At 34.7% G+C, this 14843-nt stretch overlaps 1 protein-coding gene across 2 annotated transcripts in view; it reads left to right on the top strand.

Annotated features, from left to right (window-relative positions):
- Septin4 (septin 4) overlaps positions 1-14843 on the top strand; it is a 72944-nt gene that overhangs the window by 37223 nt on the left and 20878 nt on the right. For both annotated transcript variants that reach the window (XM_089636195.1, XM_089636194.1), the window contains exons 2-3: positions 13163-13351; positions 14078-14336. In XM_089636195.1, coding sequence (XP_089492321.1) covers positions 13163-13351; positions 14078-14336 — 448 coding nt within the window. The remainder of the gene's footprint in view (positions 1-13162; positions 13352-14077; positions 14337-14843) is intronic.

Below are 14843 nucleotides of genomic sequence, written 5' to 3'. Positions count from 1 at the left end.
AGTAAATAGGCATCTCGCATTATAATATCACCCTTTACTTCTTAAAAGTAAAATCTGCTTTTGAATGAATAGACATTTTTACATGGGAGCGCAAATTACTCGCCACGTTATGAACTAATTTGCGAAGTCCAAATTCGGCCAAAAAATTCGGTTCTCTTTTCAGAGTCGAATATTTCATTTAAGTATTTAGTTAAGACACTTTTATAAATGTTCATAATTTACTTCCCAACAACCAACCAGCTTTGTGTTTCGCGTCCAGACATGTTTCTACATCTAATCCATATTATACAATGTGAATATGCTTAAAATAAAGTAAAATAATGCTTATATATGGAATGTAATACGACAATTGGGTTTATTCTCTTTTTCACATCTATTTTTACAAGTTTTCATAGCATTATAGGTCAACATTTTGCCGTGTTATTTCGTAAAATGAACCGATGATGCCTCGACCATAGTTCGCACAAGAATGATGACGTCACGTTTTCAAATTTCACTTGAGGCCATACGCGAGCACAGCCGGCTCCAATGGAACCGGTATGGGGAGTGGGGATAATACGCTTTTAATCACTTAGGGCAGGTCTACTAATATTCATATGTCTATGCGTGTCACTGTGTTCGTACACTCTAAACCTCCTAATCGAATTCAATGAAATTTTGTGAATATGTATGGTTGTTTCTAGCTTAAAATATAGTATAGTTTTGGACCCGATAGGTGTTGTCGAGATCTCATCTAAAAATACATACAACCACAAATTTTAACCTCCCTACATAGATGGCGGTCTGTGGCAAGACCTGTGGCTGGGCCAACTAGTAGGCTATATAAATGCACAAAAAGTGTTTCATTTGGAGTAATATGGGGTGCAATACTTCACAGTAAGAATCTTTTTCAAGTATACACCAATGATGTCACAAATAAAAGTTAGTATGCCGCACAGTGGGCTAAAAATCGCCTTTCATAGACATAGAGACTTGAATTTTCAAGGGTATTATTTTTGGCTAGAAATGGATTCTGCTGATCATAAAGCATGATATAAAAAATATGTAAAGCATTTAAGCATTAAAATGAATCATCAACATTAAAAAGTGTTTTTTTCAACTTTGAGGATTTAAAAAAAAAATCGCAAGTATGTCAAAAAAATACAATTAAATAGTAGTATATCTTCTGTGTGTAAGGATAGAATGGCCAACCCTATGATATCAGAGATAGCCTCATTTTTAATGTCAGTGCCATACAATTTTTTCTTAAAAAAATGATAACTCCTTCATTTGTACACGCAATTGCTTCGTACGAAATTTTATAGCATAGTAATGATCAGCAGAATCCATTTCTAGCCAAAAAAAATACCCTTGAAAATTCAAGTCTCTATGTCTATGAAAGGCGATTTTCAGCCCACTGTGCGCCGATGGGTTTAACTTACATTCCTTTTCCTATCAGCCATCTTGATGTTTCCATTAAAAACATTTTAAATTATTGTAGAACCTTCAATTTGCGTCTACTATTAAATGTCAGAATGTACTTCGTTAAGTAGGTAGATAAGGTACTAGAATCATTTTAGATTAAAGAACTGCTTCGGGCAAGAGGGTGTGACTGCGGGCGTGTGTTTCAACTATTTCGAACGAATTTGAACCACTGTGGGTGTGCACAAATACATTCGAACATGCGTTCTTTAAAGAGTTTGCCCGTACCGAATTGAAACGTCGTAAAACTTTAAAAAAAATAGTCTATAAGATACGCGTATGTACAGTGTTTTCCAATAAGAGGTGTTATTTTGATATTCTATCGTAAAAGATCAATGGTTTCGTTGCTTGTGTGGCACGTAGCGCCGTCTTGTTGAAAGTAAACGTTGTCCAGATCAATACCATCCAATTCCGGCCATGAAAAATCATTAATCATCTCTCGATAGCGCAATCCATTCACGGTAACTGTTGCTCCAGCCTCATTTTCGAAAAAGTAAGGTCCAGTGACTCCGCTTGACCATAAACCGCACCAAACAGTCACACGTTGAGAATAGAGAGGCTTTTCAACAATAACTCTTGGGTTTTCCGAGCCGCAGATGTGACAATTTTGCTTGTTGACGAAGCCACCGAGGTGGAAATGGGCCTCATCACTCAAGATGATTTGCATTTGATTCACTCAAGTGAATTTTAATAATTTTAATGCGTTTTTGAAGCGTGTATCGTTCCATTTTTATTAATGGCGTAGTTTTTACTTGTCAAATGTCAAAAAATGACAGCTTCAAAAGTAGCATCTACTAAAATAGCGGGCTATTCAAAATAACACCTCTTATTGGAAAATCCTGTACTCACCTAGATATGTAAATTGATTTATTTCGAACTAATTCTCTTTAGCGCTTTCATCGTACTCCACTGGTGAATCTTCATGACTGCAGAATATTTTTTTCTATCCTTAAATGCATGCTAAAACGAAGCGGATCACAATATTACAGTCACATAATATCAATCCACAATCCAATGCGTCTCCATATTTGTACAGATGGCATTCGTACATTATATTTGCAGTAATGACATCATTCGTATCAGATGCATTGCGAGTCAATTGCAATGTAACTTATGTACATAAATATGAAAATAGAATTAATTTATAATATTTCTAAAATGACCTTGATTTTTTGGAATGATCATTATTAAATAGGTCATTATATTTTTGTTGATATCGTTGGGTATTCCAGCAATTTTGTTGAACTACAACACTATTTAATTTGACAGAATGATTTTCAGTAACGTGGTATTTCTATGTAAAATTGTAAATGATGCATTTGATAGTTTGCATTGATAAGCTTACGGATTCCGCTACGTAATACTAGAAGTCGGGATTTAAATCAGTGCAGAAATTCTGGGACTAACTACCATTTGTATTCTTCATTGTCTAGAATACTTATGGAGGGAATTTGTTATACCGAGTCAGTGGATATCTTCAATTTATCACTTAACAAATACAAAATATTGTTACTGAGACAATTTTGTTATGTATAATAAACACTGTTCACATGTAAAATTACCTAAAAAGGGCGTTAATAAATAAATAACAAATAGGTGGTTGCGATAATTTTGAAATAGTTTCGTTGTGTTGACTTTTTTAGCCTCAGTCAAATTCAAACATTTTCCGATCAGAAATTCAAGACCCAAATTTTCTAGATTATGTATATTATACGATATAAAAAAAACTAAAAACTGTTAGGACGGGTTGTTTCGGAGAATTTGAACAATTCATCAAATTTCAACGTTCATTTTCAGGTTCTGTGGAAGATTTTTTCAAGTTCTATTTTTATTTCAGTTCTGTCAAGCAACTAGCCTATAATGATATAATAACAGAACTTGAATAGGACTTTCACAGAACCCGGAAATGAACGTTGAAATTTGATGAATTGTTCAAATTCTCCGAAACAACCCGTCCTTAGTAAGGTAAGAATAGGTTTTTTCAAACCTGATCATGGTAAAAGTATGGTAAAGATTTACGAACTTGCCCAGGCTGGTGGTAAGAGTAACAAACGAAAAACAATATTTTTTAAACTCGTTTTCTAAGACGTACTAAAAATATTTTTATACATTTGATTAGTTAAGAAAATTGATAAAAGAATAGTTTTTTAAAGGCAAATACAGACCTATGCAGTTATCTATAGCAACGATAGCGTCACTCACCTTTCTCCGAAGCCAGTGGGTCTATGGTATCCCTAGTAGGGGGTATATTGCAGGCTGAATGACGGTTTGAAAGTAACTGGATATTTAGATCTGTTCACGAAACACGGCTAAATCCATTTCAAGAAACATTTATATTATTAATGGTGATATTTCAGTGTGATTGATACTGTCATTACTTATCTACCGCTTACCTAAACACGGTGTCCGTAGTACAAGTGGTAAACTGGTAAATCTACATCGTAATGGAGAACCCAAAAAAACTTTAAATCGATCTAAGCATTTCGACAAAAATATATTTTTTTGCTTTTTTCCTATTTTTCGGCAGCTAAAGGGATAAAAAAAAACTTTTGAAGCCGGGTTTACGCTTCGAAGTATTTTAAAAGAAATTAAATACCCAATATTAACAACTAGCGATCATTTTTTTTAAAACCCTAAAAATCTTCCAACTTCATGTATATAAGTTGTAGATTTTTTCCCGCTTGTGTGTGGATAATATTTTAAGACGATAATTTCGAAATTTCAATCGTTGGATGCTCTTTTAATCGCTTTCTACAGATAAGTTTGTCAATCTGCTATTATTTATGCTAGAATTTGGATTGAAGATTGAACAAACCTGTGTGAAATAATATTTTCTCTGACAAAAATAACACCAGAACAAAAATTATTTCTAAAAAAAATGATATCATGCTATTAGATACATTGTGTAACACATTGTAACGTTCCTAAGTTAATGTTTACTGGCTGTTATTAAAACGTATGTCCTTCTCTACAATAAATACAGTTTCCTGTTAATTTGAAGCTCATTTCCTGCGCCGGTTAGCGTAAGTATCTACTCTCGCTTCCGGGAAAATTTTAGTTTCTCTTTGCTTTTTTTAAGTAGTTATCTTTTCAGGGCTTACAATAGACTGACAGTGTGGTGATGATTTAATAATTGGGTGCTTACTTACCGGGTATTTATATATTTAATCTGTAGTATGCTGCTTATACACGTACGAAAAATCATGAGGCGAGCCACGAATTACGGGAAAGGTACAATCAAATACAAAGGTATCGGCGCGAAACTCCGCTCTCGGTTGCTTCGTTCCTTTCCCATAATTAGTGTCTCGGCTCGCGATTTTTTTTCGTACGTTTTTAAACGCAGTATATGACGAAATACCACACTCTGGAACGTGCTGCAAATATACCTATACACATGTACATGCATGACTGTATGGATGGACACACTTGATATGTATATTATACTTTGATTTAGTTACCATTTCAAGTACTTTTACCTACCTATTTAAATTATGTTGGTATTTTGCCTTTGTTGGTATATTACTTATTAGTTTTTTTTTTCTATAAATAGACATTATTTTTCTTCTTTTTTTAAATCTTCTGTTTTATAATACATATCAGAATATTATATTTATATTTATTTTTTATATACCTTACGAGTAAATTATTTTCCTGTTTTCAGTCTTACTGGATTGCAACAAACATGAATAATTGTATGCATATACGAATGCACAATGTACAATGTACATACTTACTTTATATTTGAAACTTTGCTTTATCTACAATATCAGGTGTTATTATTTGGATTTGATGTTAATCTTAGTATTAGCATTTGATTTTTATGTTTGTGTATAGTTATGCTATTATCGATGTATTATGTTACACTTGCATTCATAAATTGTCAATTTCCTCTGTAAAAGCCCGATAGGCCGTTAATGAAAAATAAATAAATATTTAAATGATTAAATTGTAAAATACCAGAAATCACTTAAATAATTAATTTACTTGGTATTTGCACCCGCGACCTTCGGATTGCTAGTCGAGAGCTTTATCCCTCGAACTCGACCGTCAAGTGTTGCATTGCCAGAATCACACATCGCATAATTTTCAAATGATTCATTGATCTTTGTCATAATCTGTACTTACCTTTGTTTAGAACCATGGGACAAGTATTTATAAATAGCTCACGTCAGTAACCAAAATATGCGTTAACTATTATGTTATCATTAAAAAAATATCCACGTGTTTGTAATGCGCCGGGAATGTTAATAAAATTAATTTCTATGTGTTGTATTCAGGTGAAAGAATATTGACACGTATGGTATACTTCTTTTGTGTATAGTGTGGTGTAGTATTATACCCACCATTCAGAGCATTCCTTCACAAGCATTCGTCAGAAGTCAGAATGCCATTGCTGTGCGTCCGTCAGTGATATTTGAATAAAAGAGGATTTGGTAGAGAGGTAGATACTTACTCTCAGCATCGCTTTGGTGAAATACCACAATTCATAATCAAAAAGTTGCTTGAAATGGCTTTAACTTTGTCTGGTAACCAGATCTGAATAGCCGGTTATTCCCAACCGGCCTCTTCCACATCTCTTTCCCCTTTCTAATCTCTTCAGCTTCACAATATACCCCGATTCCCTATGCAATAGTTCCACTGGCTCCGTTCCACTGGGGCATTTGCAGTATTCACATAAACAGAAATATATATACATACACAGGGCGTATCATGATGTACCCGAAAACCTTTATTCAGTTATTCCAGAGCTTATTTGGAGTAAAAAATGTAGAACACATTTTTGGTCTATGATGAATAAACTCACTTATTTAAAATTACTAGGCTTTTAAAATTATGATGTAATTAGAGAAGGTACCTATTCAGAACATAATTATTATTTTTTTAATAGAATGTCCAAAGTCCAGAGATTTATTTGCACTGGTAGGTATCTCCAATATCTACACCAGCGACGTCTTCGACTGAAGAGTTTACTTTGCCGATTTAGCATACGTAATATTTACACTCGTCATAGTTCTTCATCCTGCAGATTGTGCAGTTTTATAATCTAATCCTCCACAACGATCATTATTATTAATTTGATACCACGAGAACGTGCTCAACTCAAAAACACTTGTAGGTTGATGATGATCTGGCTTGTAAGCCACACAGACCATCAGGGAATAATTAATTCCCTATGAAAAAATGGGTTGATTACAAAATTCACTCTGCAGGAGATGTAACAAATCATCCAGTCACCAAACACATAAAAACAGAGGACTCACCGAATATATCACTCGCATTGAGTTTAGCAGCGATTCCTTAATCTCCAAATTCGGCAGCGGACGGCAATCAGCACAGCATTCGCAGCATGAAATTATGATCTGTCACGACAAGCTCTCAAGAGAGTAGAATTTAGAATCAAAAAAAATTAACACATTGTAATTCTAAAGTACTGCCAATTTATTGTGAAAAAAATATTTTAATCCTTTAGTCTTAAATCGACCAAACAGGAATAGTGGTGCCCTCTTTTGTCAAACAATATAATTCGGATGAATCCAGCTGATTAATGCAAAGATGACTGTAATTCATTATCACTTTACCTGCAGAGCAAAATCTATGCGAGAATTCCTAGAGAGGTCTATCCTGTCCACTATTTTTAATTTTAAGTTTCAAATTTTAAGTTAGCTAAGTTTTAGTTTACTGCTTCTCCATAGGCATTTATAAAATACGAAGGTTTGAGGTCTGGTATGAAATGATACGCTCTTCGTACACAAAAACTCATAATATAAATTAATTAATTCTGACCTAAGGGCTGTGGAACAATATTTCCTCAATTGGAAACTGAAGCCGAATGGGTCGAAAACAGTTGTTGCGACATCTTTCCATCGTATGCCCAGATTCAGGGCCGGCCCTACGCAGGCGCAATTGGAGCAGTCCGCCCTGGGCGCCGAATTGCCAAGGCGCTGATAATACCTAACACACAACAGTCCTAACATATCGCCCTTGCCGATTATTTGTCATAAAAACGGCGCTACACAAACATACAAATCATCCGAATATTATTGATTACAGTGATCATCTATCTAGGCGTTCACTGGTTTTGACAGGGGGCGCCAACATTTTACTGGCGCCAGGCGCCGTTTGGCTTAGGGCCGGCCCTGCGCAGATTTCACTCATGGACTCGGCGGACATACATCCATGTATTCCTGGGAGGGACAGATCGGCGAGCCGATCATGCCTTCGAAATTGGTTGTTCTGCAGAGTGGTTGTGTTTATTAAAAATCAAAATTTACCTACATTTCAGAATGATTTTGTTAGTGGTACTCAAGTACTGAATTTCCCCTGAATATTTATCTATATCCCAGGGGCGGTTAGTTTCAGGTTCTAGAGAATTTCAATGATTCCAGAAATGTCCCCAGAATATTTTGAAATTTTCCCTAGATTTTGTGCTTTTCCCTTTTCCCTAAACATACTATCTGTGTGTGTTGCCATCAGCGGATCGGCTCGGTGGACAAATCCGCCGAGCAAATCCGTGTGTAAAATAGCACCAGAGTAATGCGCTTTGCCAAAACCGCCAAACTCTTGTGTTCAGTTCGATGGAAAAAAAAATACAATGGCCCCTATTCGTGATATCAAATGAATTGATACAAAATGCTATAAAAAATTTAGGCAACTGAACTTTTTTTGAGGAAAGCAATTTTTTTTTAGAAGCAAATATTTTATTAGAGTAACAAAAAGGTCATATTTAAATAACATTTCAGAATAAGTTGGGATTCAAGTTTTGATAAACATTTACTACTTGCGAGAAAACGGTATTATTTTTGTTTTCAGGCACATTTGACTAAATATTTAGGTAACCTTAGAAGAATAGGGTGTCAAATTTTGGTGAAACGATTTTTGCTTGAAAATGTATTTATTTTTATGTAACTCTTTACTCCTTTGTAAGCAGTTAAACATCCGCCATTACTTTTCAGTGCTTTGATTCTGCGAATGCACTTTTTTCGATGTACATACTAAATTATCGAGTACAGGATATTAATAAAGTCCAAAAAATGAAATGAAATGAAACAGTTCAAAAACATTAAAAAAAATCGAACCAATGTCTCAAAAGTCTTAAAAGATAACCCCAAGTTCGTGTATTAAAGTTACATAGAATATGATAATGTAGGAACATCACCTTTCAGGAATTACCACTAATTTCGAAACAAACGCCGTATGATATTGATTTTAAAAGCTTTCACTTAACCCTTCCAGCGTTTGATAATTTTTTTTTTTTTCAATTATATCAAAAATGAAAAATGTTTTCAAAAATAGTAATCACATTTTTACTTGGAATTTGTAAGAAAACTATAACTTCACTATTATCTCGTTAGTATAATAAAAAATAAGAAATAATTTTTAAAGATAAACCGATTGTTACGACTGCGGCGTGAAATATGAATTATTCAGTATAAATGAAGCAAACTGGAAATAATTATTATTTATATTTATAACATCAAAAGAATTACGTATTTCCGCATGATAGAAAATATATTAAAATATATTTATAAAATCTGGACGCCCGGTCATATAATATGACCCTAAAACGATTGCAGCGCCCTCTATTTTTATTATCTAGGAGCTGACTGCAGGATGTTAGTTTTCCTCAATCAAATTCGAAGCATTGCCCGGACAGAAATTGAAATCAATTAGTCACATGGGTGCAATAGGTACCTACACAGTACGCACTTTTAGAATATATCATAAAGCGCACTTGAAGTGAAATAACACTACTATAATATTAAATAACTGAGTTAATTAATGCTGTTAGTTAATGTAGTTATTAATTATTAACAATAATAGTACATTTTGTTCGTAAAATTAAATTGGGGTAGGTACTGTAGGCAGATAGATACTTTTGAATTTTTTGTCAATATTATGAAAACATTTGTTCCATTTTATAACCATTTAATATCATTAGTAAGTAGGCAGATAACTATCTACCTATCAGTACGCACTTTTAAATTAATATGGGTAGTAAGAATAAATTATTGAGGTAGGTACTTTTTTTTGTAGATTATCGTGATCATTTTTAAAGTATAATGAGTAACGAACCAAAGTAAAGAAATTAATTTTACTTTATTAGAGGGAAAACAACCTTTTGGATGAAAGATGAGTAAGCTAGCAGTGGGGTTAGAAAATATTTTTTAATTAAATTAATAAATAGTTTATGTAGATTCGCAAACAAGTGGTAGGTAAGTACTTGGTTTTATTATTTCAATCAAAGTTATTATGTAGGACACGTAAAAAACCAAGAGAAATTCAAAATAAAATAAACGTTTTTTTTAACTACTGTCACTGAGCAATAATTTTTTTCACATTATAATGATAACTACATGGAAATACCCAATCAAATATCTGTAGGTAATCCTGGTATTTTGTTCTTGGCGGCAGATTCACCTTGTGGCCTTTATTATTTTGTATATTTATGTATAATTAACACAAATTACCTTATAACATTTCTGTGCTCATGGTATTTTGTTCCTGTCGATAGGTTCACGTTATGACGTTTATTATTTATACCTAGCGCAGACCCGTGAATAATCACGGATAGTCTGAATTCTCGACAAATCAGTTCCAATTTTGGAAATTTTAAACCTGTGACGGGTGAAAACATTTTTTTAAGAAACAGCGCTATCTGTTGGACAAACATGCTTTTTTTAAACAGTGCCATCTGTTGGACAAACATGCTTTTTTTAAACAGTGCCATCTGTTGGACGTAAAAACAACACGCGCTATTTATTTATCTATCTGCACAGACAGCCTGAGCAGCCGATACGCGTGGCGGGGTCCAGCTAGTTTTATAATAAAAATAAAGGTATAATTTAAATGAATAAACTACTTTTTAAAATGCAATGAATGTTTCCTTTATTGAAATTACCTTCGCTAAAACTCACAATTTCTAAAATAACATAGATATTAATTATTTTTTCGAATTCAGCACATTTCTTGATTTTTTTCGTTGTATTTTTCCGCTCTTTAGATAAGCACTGTATTTCACATATGAGCTTTATTCGGGCACACGAACACGCCCCAAGACACTTCTATCGGGTTTTATTTTCCCGCAACATTCTGCAACCGCAAACGTTCATTACCATTCTAAAACAATCTAAATAATAATAGATCTAAAATTGATATGTTATAATTTGACTTGAAATAATTCATTTTTAATGTAATTTGTGGTTAGCTATGCTACTTTCAATTTCGCAATAATTGGATTAGTTCCTGAAATGATGATATCGTATCAAAACCTTTACTAGGACTGTGTTCTAACCACGTTTAGACAGACCATCTGACAGTAGACAGTTGAGGGTTGCTGTAAAGCGCCCTCGTTATTAAAAAAAAAAACTGTCAAAAAGGAAATTTACATAACTTGGAATTTCTCAGTTTCAAAAACTTTACACAATTTCCGTACCCATTTTCCGGGCTATTTCCAATGTTTTAGGAAAAAAAAATCAGAAAATATTTTTCTGCTTTCAAATTTTCCAACATTAAAAAAAATATCCAAACTTCGCATACCAAAATCAAAAAGATAAAAGATTTTATTAAAATTTCCCGACCAAGAAATTTTTTTCCAATTTATTAGAAGACTTTCTTCTTTCAAAAAAATTACCCGATCCATTTTCCGATCTAAAATTTTACCTTTTTCCGGAAGATTTTTTTTCAAAAAAATAAAAATTTCCCAATATGGAAAATTCCCACATAGTATCGAAAAGATAAATGTCCTTTAAAAAAAATCCCGACATTCTCCCAAAAGAAATTTTTTCATGAAAGAAAAATTTTCATGGATCATTAATTTCCCAACACGGAAAATTTCGAAAAAAATAATAATTGTATGGCGCCATTTTTGTGAAAATCACCTCAAGGGGGCTGTAGCGGGTTTATATCTTCTAGTTTAGGTATATAGCTTGAATACAAAAACTATCACTTAACTACGAGGTTTCATTATATGTATTTTATTTATTTAGATCTTAATACTAAAACTGTTGTAATTTTTCTTAATAGATTTCAAAATTTTAACTGTCAATTTCGTATGACTTACTTTTTTGTAGACAATAAGCTATGGTGGTAAACTTGGTCTATCATTCATATCATCTCATACAACCAATGTGGTATATAAATAGAGTCAGCTTTGGCGTTCGAAGTATGGTCCACGCATATCGGATCATTGTCCAATGGAGATATCACAGGCATCATCGGTTACAAGTGCTCGCCGGGAACAGGTATCCGGTGATAACTTCAAAATGCCGACATGCACGCTGAGATATTGCACAAGTCATACTGGAAAATATGGAGAAAGCAATACCTTTCATCTGTAAGTAGGGTTTTACCATAATCGGTAGTCGTGTTAATTGACTTATTATTGTTAAACACTCGTGGAGCATTCGACACATGTTTATTTATATATATATATATATAATTTGTACATTTATTTATAACAATTACAGGTAATATAGCCTAAGACGTTATAATTGTACCATTTATGCAGTGTATATGCAATGCCAAAAATCTCGCAAATGCGCTATAGGACACAAAAAATAAATCTATTTTTTTATCTACTGCATTCAAAAAGCACGTAGCTCTCCCCACAGGTGAGTTCAAAAATAAATTAGTGCGGCTTGCTCTACTATACACGGTGTCCGGAAACTCGTAGTACAAGCGGGAAACTGGAGAATCTACACCACATGGGGAACCCAAAAAAACATAAAGTTTTTTGATTTGAGCATTTTCAAAAAAAAAAAAAAAAAAACCAAAAAAAAATATTTTTCGGCTATTTTAGGGTTAAAGTTTTTTCTGGTGTTTAGGGTTGAATAACAGATGTTTTAACCCTGCAGAGCAGAAATATTTTATGATTACACCGGGTTAAATGAAGGGTGATTTCAAAATAATGCTTCAAATCCGAGTTTCTTCATTTGTTTTACTTTCAAATAGTTTTAATTAGTTGGGTACTTTGATCTTCAGTAATAATTTATAAGAATTTGATTAAAAAAAAAAAAAAAAATCAACTTCAAACTCGATTTACTCGATAACGAAAGCTCAAATAAAAAAAAAATATACTACAAAATCGACTCCAAATGTGATGTAGATTCACCAGTTTCCCGCTTGTACTACGAGTTTCCGGACACCCTGTATAGAAGATTGTGATGATGTCCTCGAGAGTGAAAGTGTGGTCGTAAGGATTCGGGCGACAGTCGACATCGACAGTCGTCACACCCCCGTTCCTACTACCCGCACGAGAACAATATTTCTCACCGATATTGCAAATAAAACTCAATGATTGTAAGTTGATTTTAAAGGAAATAAATATTCAATTTTATTATTATTGGAATCTGACAAAATTCAACAAAGTAGAGATGTAAAGATCATGGGAACAGTTTTACAATAACTATTTTGTGATACGGGTCAAAAGATAGTAGCTAAACTGTGTGTAGGTGAGTGTCGTTAAAAATGTCAACAGTCAACACAGCATCGATGATTAATATTATTTTTGTTTAATTCAGTGGAACATGGAAGATTGCAGTGTGTGCAAGTGCAATGCTTAAGTAATGTAAAATTCAAAGGTCGCTTCGGTGTTAAAAATAGCTGAATTTAGTGAAATTAAAATTATCCAAAAATATTATGTAAAATAATGTTTCTTTTTTATCTGATTGCATATTTTAACGACATTTTGTTTTGTCCCCAGACAAGGACAGGGAGCGAGACTACATCGGGTTCGCTACCCTTCCCGAGCAGATGCACCGCAAGTCTGTGAAGAGAGGCTTCGACTTCACCATGATGGTGGTCGGCGAGTCAGGACTCGGCAAGTCCACGCTCATCAACAGTCTCTTCCTTGGGGACCTCTACAAGAATAGGAAGATGGCGGAAGTCTGTGGTGAGTTCCACTCCTACATGTACGTCAACTTCACCATGATGGTGGCAATGATAGCTACGTTATAAGCTCTCTTTCCGCCACATGGTCGTTAACATTTGTACACTGTTAACGTGGGAAATGCCCATCTCATACAGGACCCCACCGAGAGACAGCCTGGGTTCTCACTGCCTCGCAAAACCTGGTCCGCCATCAATAGGTTAAGGTGCTCCCATAGCCGCTGTGCCCACATGATGCACAGATGGGGCCTTAAAGAGTCGGCGATGTGTGAATGTGGTGCGGTGCAGACTACCGAACATGTGGTCAACGAATGCCCGCTCCATTCATTCCCCGGCGGGATTGATGAGGTCCACATGGCGACGCCTGAGGCCCTAAAATGGCTCGCAGATCTAGATGTCCCCCTCTGACCCCCCACCATACGAAAGAAGACTGTTGACGTTTGTCGCATCAGAAAGGGTCATTTCTATGACTACAGCTCGGCCGTGGAATGATTTGTCCGCTTCTGTGTTTCCTCCCTCCTACAACATGAGCTTTACAAGGCTCATGTTCACTCCTTCATCTCCCCAAAGATGACTTAGACCATGAGGGAAATTATATTCCTCAGGGCAAGTGGAGCTAACGTAAAAAAAAATTGAATCAGAAAGGCGAAAAGGTTGGTTGCAATGAAGCAGATATAAGCGGATATGCCGTTAGATTACCAATCAACTTATTGATGTATAATAATTCCAGACCGCCTAGAGAAGACCACCACCATCGAGAAGAAGACGATGGACATCGAGGAGCGCGGCGTGAAGCTGCGTCTAACCGTTGTGGACACGCCCGGCTTCGGAGACGCAATCAACTGCGAGGACTCGTGGCGCGTGTGCACCGCCTACATCGATGAGCAGTTCCGCCAGTACTTCACCGACGAGAGTGGCCTCAACAGGCGTAACATACAGGACAACAGGGTTCACTGCTGTCTGTACTTTGTGCCGCCCTACGGACACAGGTATGTCTACTTTTTAGATTCATAAGAGCCAGTTCAGCGTTGGTATAGTTAAACTAGGGGGTAAGGTCGTTTTGTCTATATATATAAGCCACGATGAATATAAGTAATGATCTATTTCTTGGCATGATTAAATCCCAATCTAAAGTGACTCAAAAAAATTATTTTACCTTAAAATCAAACGTTGTGAAATTCATTCCAGAGAAAGTGCACAAAAACACACTTCGGGGAAATTATAAGGAATTTTCCTTTTTTTTTAAGGAAATATTATATTATTTATTAAATTTTTACGCACCGGTTCAGCATTGGCATAGTTGAACTGGGAGCAGAGCCCTTAACATCTTCTAAAATCTATTCACATGAATTTTTCTAAGCCAATAAAAAATGCTTGCAAGTGGCTCGTTTACTTGAATTTGAAATCAAAATTTTACATTCATTGGTCAGGCCTTACTTTTGAATTTCTATGGGACCGGGAAAATTAAAAAATTAATGACCCTTTCTTTTCAGCTT

The sequence above is a fragment of the Hesperophylax consimilis genome, chromosome 10 (assembly GCF_061612785.1).
Source record: "Hesperophylax consimilis isolate HC1 chromosome 10, BYU_Hcon_1.0, whole genome shotgun sequence".
Lineage (NCBI taxonomy): Eukaryota > Metazoa > Arthropoda > Insecta > Trichoptera > Limnephilidae > Hesperophylax > Hesperophylax consimilis.
The sequence above is the reverse complement of the archived record's forward strand: the minus strand, read 5'-3'. Positions and strand labels throughout refer to the sequence as shown.